Source organism: Cryptotermes secundus, unplaced genomic scaffold, assembly GCF_002891405.2.
Source record: "Cryptotermes secundus unplaced genomic scaffold, Csec_1.0 scaffold2129, whole genome shotgun sequence".
Classification (NCBI taxonomy): domain Eukaryota; kingdom Metazoa; phylum Arthropoda; class Insecta; order Blattodea; family Kalotermitidae; genus Cryptotermes; species Cryptotermes secundus.
This window is the reverse complement of record NW_019726284.1, coordinates 101,729-109,147: the sequence shown is the minus strand read 5'-3', so window position 1 is coordinate 109,147 and position 7,419 is coordinate 101,729. Positions and strand designations below refer to the sequence as shown.

General features: G+C 36.2%; 1 protein-coding gene across 2 annotated transcripts in view; it reads right to left on the bottom strand.

Annotated features, from left to right (window-relative positions):
* Positions 1-2,059: 2,059 nt before the first annotated feature.
* LOC111864182 (cullin-1) overlaps positions 2,060-7,419 on the bottom strand; it is a 50,205-nt gene continuing 44,845 nt past the window's right edge. For both annotated transcript variants that reach the window (XM_023851245.2, XM_023851244.2), the window contains exon 15: positions 2,060-2,857. In XM_023851245.2, the coding sequence (XP_023707013.1) occupies positions 2,777-2,857 (81 nt within the window). In that variant the 3' untranslated portion in view covers positions 2,060-2,776. The remainder of the gene's footprint in view (positions 2,858-7,419) is intronic.

The following is a 7,419-nucleotide window of genomic DNA, read 5'->3' as shown; positions in this document are numbered from 1 at the left end:
TATTTCAGCCTTTGTTTCCCTCATATTGGTGTCTGCCTTGGCTTTGATCTTGGCTTCCATTCTGGCCAGCATTTCTTGGTTGGTTCTTATTTTGGTCAGCAGGAGTGCCATCATTTGTTCCATTTCTGTGATATGATGCTATGCAGTCTTCAATCCCATAATTCATTCAAATCGATCAATCAACCCAATCCCACTACTGACACCAGATGTCACATGTATACAGTGTGACTATAGACAGGTTTTGGTATGATGACAGGATTTATTGCCCATTTTGATATAGTGCACGACTACACTTTACAGTTCGTTATTACACACACTAGTGTCTATAGTTATGTCTGTACTGCTGTTGCTTGGCAGCAGCTTCCAATGGTGGCTGTTGCTCTTCCTCTGGTTTCCTGAACTGTCCCCAGCCCTCAGCTACCAGTTTCTAAGAGGAATCACTCACAGCGATTGAACTACAGCAGTTCTCTAACTTGTTCTGCTTGTAACATTTCATTACACGCCGCACAGAAAACGTCACTTCCCACAGATATTCCACTGTTTTGTTCGTGTCTGTTGGGGTGACCATGCGATCGCTACTGAACCAATGCATGGCAAAGGCCGTTGTTTGCAGAGTCGTTCCCTAGCAACTGCTGTCTCTGCTGGTGTCACAATTCTGCCTTAAGCAAATATGCCACAATTTTTGCAGATAATGCATTTAACTTTAGAAATACACTGTGACCTGGTATAGGGAACATTAATCACGCTTTCCATGAAAAGTACATATTGATAAAAATATTATCAAGGAGCATTTTTATCTTAGTGTTCATCAAGGAATAGCATAGGGGAATTCATAGGCATGAATATTCATACTGTATTGCCACACTGCATTCAAATTGTAATTTCTTCAATATAATACATGAAATTATATTCTGAAGAGCAGTATTTGCATATTTTATGAACCACAACTTTCAGATACAACATTCTGAGTGAAAAAGGTCCATAAATGATGATGGTAAATATAGTATTTATTTGCAATCAATTTTAATAACACCTAACGTACATCTAGGTCTCCCAAGGTCTCTTCAGCATAAAAAATGCTCATACAGCAAACATCCACTGTTATCAAACACTGTGACTCAGTCGCAACTGCAGTGCAACCCACATTCAGTGTTCCTTACTTTCAGATTCTCCCGTCTGAAATGTCCAATTTCGGTGAACCCATCTCACTGTTAAATTTCCTACATTTAAGAGTTTCCTCGTGTTCAAATTAAATGCTTCCCAGGGAAACCTTAAACAAGGATTTCATTGTATAGTCCACATCAAAAAACCTGTTCCAAGATAAACTGCAGAACTGAATAAGATAAACATTTCTTAGTGTTTTAAAATGAATAATGAAACACTGACAAACTTAGGAGGAAGAGGAAAATCATGTGACCACAAGTTGTTGATAAAAGGCTTTGAAATATTCAACAGAAAAAACAGATGCTTGATACAATCACTCCACAAAACATCCATACATGAATCCACATCTCTGCCAGTTTTAATCCACATCTGTAGACATTAAGTCCTCCATGCTGATATACACTGTTTTCTGTTCTGTCACAATTTCTTTTTGTAAGTAAAACTGCTAGAAAAATATTATTTTGCAGAAGAAAGAAAAACAAAATTTATAACTGAAGGGCGATGAAACAGAACACAACAGCAGTCAGTACTCACACACTGTCCACTTCTTCCATTCAGCTATAACCTATACACTGTGTCAATCCAGGAAGTAGATATGAGAAGAAAATATTAAAATAAATGATCAAGAAACAGAAATAAATTACAACTGACAAAAGGTATTTGAATTCTTGAATATTTCTGGCATTTACAAAACAGCAGAGTGGACTAACACATAATTTTTTCAGCTCTTTTTGTTCGCATCATAAAAAAATCATGAACGGTTTGAGGAATCTGCAATTATCTTTCTCCAGCCACCCAACTTTCAAGAAGTAATATTATATTCTAGCATCCTGTTGCATTGAGGTATTGTTCTTATTATTCAAGTACACTGTCAATAATGCAACAATGATATTTAAATATAAAAGACGCCTAAAATATATTTTTTCACTAAACGTGTAACTTTAATACTTTATATTAATAAATATAATAAGATGTAATTAAGACACTGCAAGTATATCTTATACACTAAAAGTGACTAGCAAATACTTCAGAAATGTCTTTTTGTTTTACATAATGTTTTTCTAATTTTGCAACATGTTTCGGCTGCATATGGGCCATGATCAGGCAACTTTTTAATATGTGGGGAGACCACTGCACTGTCCACTTGTCTTTCATGCCCCCATGTACATCATATCTGGAGTACCATTATTGTATCCATCTTCCGGCCATCATACTGTAATGTATAATATGTATTAGTATGATTTTTACACTTTTAGTGAAAAAATATATTTTAGGTGTCTTTTATATTTAAATATCATTGTTGCATTATTGAAGGTGTACTTGAATAACATGAATAATTTCATGAAGTGTAACAAGTGAAAAATATTTAAAAAACAAAAAAGAATTATATGAGGGGAATGATCAGTTCTCAGGTTGTTTCAATTTTTATTTTTTAAACAACAAATGCAAAGTATCAATTTTGAATGAAAATCAGCGTTTTTTCCTTCATTTTTGAATTATGTTTATGTTAACTTTTACAACTTTTTTTTTAATACTACGTAGAATCTCTGTTTGGATAGTGCTGCCCCCTCCCTTCCCTCTTTTGTGCCTGTTTGTTCCTGTCACTATGCAATCATGCTAAGTAGCTATATGTGTCCTTTTGGCCCTCAGTTCTTTCCAGGTACTCCTTTTCAATTAGGATGTCTATGCATTTCTGAAACAAAAGAAATTCAGGTTACATTCAGAACCACACATATGACAGCTGCAGATTAATCTTGAGCCTCTACTGTAGGGTTCCCAGATACCCCGTTTGCCCCAGATTCTTCCGTTTTTTCACCCAAAGTTTGTTCCTCTGTTTATTGTTTACCCAGAGTGGATAATTCTCCGTTTTTTTATTTAAGGCCATTGTGAATTATACTTCATGGGTTAAATATGATCATAAAATTTCTGTAATCCTTGGAAAATGGCATCGTTATAGTTTCTTTCATTATGTTGCATTTCGTGAATGTTGGCAACATTTGAGTTTCTAAACCAAAGCAGAGGTTGTTGGTGATAGTGTATTTTTAATCCATTCAATCTTCGCTAGAAAGTCAGTGTCAAGTTAGCAAAAATGTTTGAGGGCGAAGAAGATCCATCAAAGACTCCTCCACGGAAGAAGTTGAAATTCCAGGCCAAACATAATCAAATATATCTTAAGAAATGGGAAGATATGTTTTCGTGGGTTAAGCCGGGACCAGATTAGAACCGGGCATTTTGTACATAGTGTAGGAAGGATTTTAGTATTTCGCATGGTGGACAAAGTGACCTGAGGCAACATGCACAATACAAGGGACATAAAATTAAGGAAAAATGTAATTCTGGAAGTTCCAATAAACTTTCGAAATACTTTGTTAATTTAATCAATAAAGAAGAATATGACAACAGCACTGCGTGTGAACTTGGTTTAGTGTATCATGCAGTGAAACACAACTTAAGTTATTCCAGTCTGGACTGCGGAAATAAACTTGTGTCCCATATTTTTAGTGTTTCTGCAATTGCTTCCAAACTTTCATGTGGACGCACTAAAGCGGAAATGTGAATTGTGCAGACAATGGCAATGTGAACTATGGAAAAACACATTCCATATATCAGTTGCTGCGAAGTAAAAACCCAAATTTACTGAAAGCTAATTGCCCTAATCATGTCACGCATAACACAATTAAGTTTGCAATTGAAAGATTATATGTTGATGTTGAAAGTGTAGTGTTAAAGATATATAATCACTTCTCTGTCTCTGCCAAAAAAGAGAAGAGTTAAAATCATTCTTTGAATTTCTGAATTTGGAGTGGACTGAGATTTTGAGGCATGTTCCAACTGGGTGGCTGTCATTAACACCAGCCATTTCTAGACTGCTTCAGAACTGGGAAGCAATGAAAAGTTACTTCAATAGTATTCCCAACTGTCCAAAATTATTATCTAACATTTTCATGAAAGATGACCCAGAGGAAGCAGTGTTGCCTGAAATCTACTTTATTGGAAGTCAGCTGGAAATGGTAGATAAAACACTGGAAAGATCTGACTTAAGTGTACTAGAGACTTACAAACAAATGAAACTTCTCAGTTCTAAAATCCAGCAGAGAAGGAACTTTTTTTGGTAGCAAAGCAAAAGAACTCATTAATGGATTGTCTATGCCATTACAGAAAAAGGTTACTGAAGACCTGAACAGCTTTTATAGCAATATGCATCGGTATCTGCAAAAAAGATATGATGTGACAGATGACAATCCCTATGCATCCCTTGCAGCATTTTCTCTACAGGAAGGGACTGAGTTCAAAGATTTTGAAAAAGCCATAGAAGTGTTTCAGCTAAGCGAAAATGTTTGCACTGATGACCTGTACAAGGAGTTCAGCAGCAATCGAGATTACCTCTGCAACAATATGAACAGATATGGTGATTATGTAGCAAACTGGCTTACTTTTTTCTTCAGTACCTGAGCATGATGTACGAAATATTTCCAATGTTGTAGGATTTTTGTTTAGCATCCCTGGCTCAAATGCTTTTTGTGGAGCAAATCTTTCCATTCATGAAAAGTAAGTGGAGTGACACAAGAAACAGACGCTCAACAGATTTAATCAAGGCAGAACTCCAGGTGACAGTGAACTATGAAAACAAGTTCTGTTCAGAATTTTATATATTTTCAAAGGGTGATGTTCAATTATTAAAAAGTGCTAAGAGTTCAGTGAAATACAATTAACAGAATCTGATCGACCAGCCCTTGAAAGTTATAAATATGTAGTATTTAATATTTGTGTGTTATACAGATGTGTGCTAGGTAATATTTTGTGCATTCTATAAATATGTAATAGGGCTACATAATATTTGTTTTGTTCTATAAATGTGTAGTAGGCCTATGTAACACAGATGTGTAGTAGCATTCTGTAAGTTATGTAGTATGTTGATTATGTATATTTTATAGCCTATTAGTTGTGAAAAATGGCATTATAAACAAGCAACGAGACATCACTCCTTTTTTTATTTTACAAAATCTGGCAACCCTACTCTACTGTACCAGCATGTGTTATGTCTGCCCTTGCATAACATTTTCATGCCAACTCCTGAAGGGATTATGTGGAGAAATTGTTTCCATTACTGTCAAATCTCACTAATTCAGACATTTTACCTGATTTAGCCTGATCATAACATTGGCATGATCAGTTATTGGAAACCGCTGTCTGTAGTGTTAGCACAGATGATGGTACAAGGTATATTTGGAAAGTAAAGATACAAGTCCAGTAAAAACGAAAGATAATTTTTTTCTTGCCAGAAATGGCAGTACTGCTGTGTGAGATAGGAACAGTATGACAAGGCACAGTTCACTGACCACAGTCATGGCAACATTGTGCTCACAATGTGAGTTTAAAATGGCCATGTCAATTCAAAATCCTGCCAAATGTGAGGTTTGTGCAGTAATTCAGTTTCTTCATGCGAAAGCTGAAATTCATCACCAACTTCTTTCTGTTTAACCTTTATCAGCCGGGCCATTTAAATTCCGGCAATGGCCACGGGCCGGAGTTAATTTAAATGCCCGCCATTGTAGAGTAATAAAAATTGTAATCATGTTACTCAAAATGCTGTGATTTCTACAATTTTTGTGATAAATGAACAAAATAAACGCATCAGCGTCATTTGGCCACTCGGCTTTACTTTAAATGTCCCCATACGGGGTCTTTCGGCTCATAAAGGTTAAGGCAAAGATGTTATGAACAGGCAAAACTGGCAAAATGGTGTCATGAATTTGAAGCGGGAAGAAGTGATGTTCATGATGAAGTAAGGAGTGGAAGGCCTTCCAAAAATTTTATGAAAACATTCAGGCTCACAGACATTTAACCATCAATGAACTTCATCAACCATATCCAGAAGTGTCAAGAACTGTTCTCCATGAAACTGTTACAAAAAGATCAGGCTATTGGAAACTGTGGCTGCATTGGGAGCCGAAAATATTGACAATCACAAGAAAAACTGAGTGGCTGCGGTGCAGGCATTCTTTGTGCGTTATGGGGATCAAGGTGATGACTTTCTAGAATGTATTGTGATGGGAGATGAAACTTGGGTATCTCATCACACACCTGAGAATAAGTAACAATCAATGCAATGGCGCTACATACACACTCACTAACAGTAAAAAAATTCAAAACTGCATCATCAAACCGAAAAATCATGGCGACCATCTTCTAGGACAGGAAGGGATCCCTTCTTGTCAATTTTTAGTCTGCTTACTGCACTATAATGCCCATCCGCAATCTGCTAGTGCCATGCAGAAGTTGTTGCAGTCCTTCAAGTGGAAGGTACTGGCCCATCCACCACATAGCCCAGACCTTGCACCAAGTGACTATCACTTGTTCTCTAAATTGAAGAAAGTCTGGCTGGAATGACCTTTTTAGACAATGATGAAGTTCAGGATATGGTGATGACATGACTAAGAGAGCAGGCGGGAGATTTATACAATACTGGAACGAAAAAACTCATTCCCAGACTCACTAAGTGCATTGGGATCCATGGTGAATATGTTGAAAAGTAAATTAAGGTGTGTTGTAAAAGTGCTACAAGTGAATAAAAAAAAGCTTTACAAATATTTTCTTGACTTTTTATCTTTACTTTCCAAATAACCTTCATAGAGACATGCAGGTCTCATGTCAAAAATCAAAGCCTTTTGAAATAGATTTGAAGTCAGAGCATTCTAGATCCATAAAATTGGCTCTTAAGAGAGTAGATACACAGGGACATAACCTAAAACTTCCTATGTTTATGTGAAGAGGGAATGTTAGTGTTTTAGTGGACATATTTTTTGTTTTTGTTTTAGCATTTTAGTAGTGGAGTGTATTGCAATTTACAACTGGACCAGCAGCTGGACTGAAATTAAAACAGAAACACTCAAAAATGTATGGAATAAACTCATTAGCAATAAAGAACCAGAGTCTGATATGGAAGAAAAAGAAGATGCTCATGGAGCATTTTGTGCTGACCGAAATGATTTTCGTGTCCAGCTTAGTAAGGATAAGGACTTCAGATACCTAAATCTTACCAAAGAAGAAATTGCACAAACTGAAGAGGACTGACCATTGAAGTGAATACGAGGAAGATGAGAAGACAGAAGAAACATTTTCAGAAGTGAAACAAAACTTGGACTCACGTCATCAATTCTGTGGACTCTAACCCACAATACAACTACTACCTACTGCTGAGATTAATTATGCAAGATGTAGTAAAAGAACATTATAAAAACTGAACACAAACAA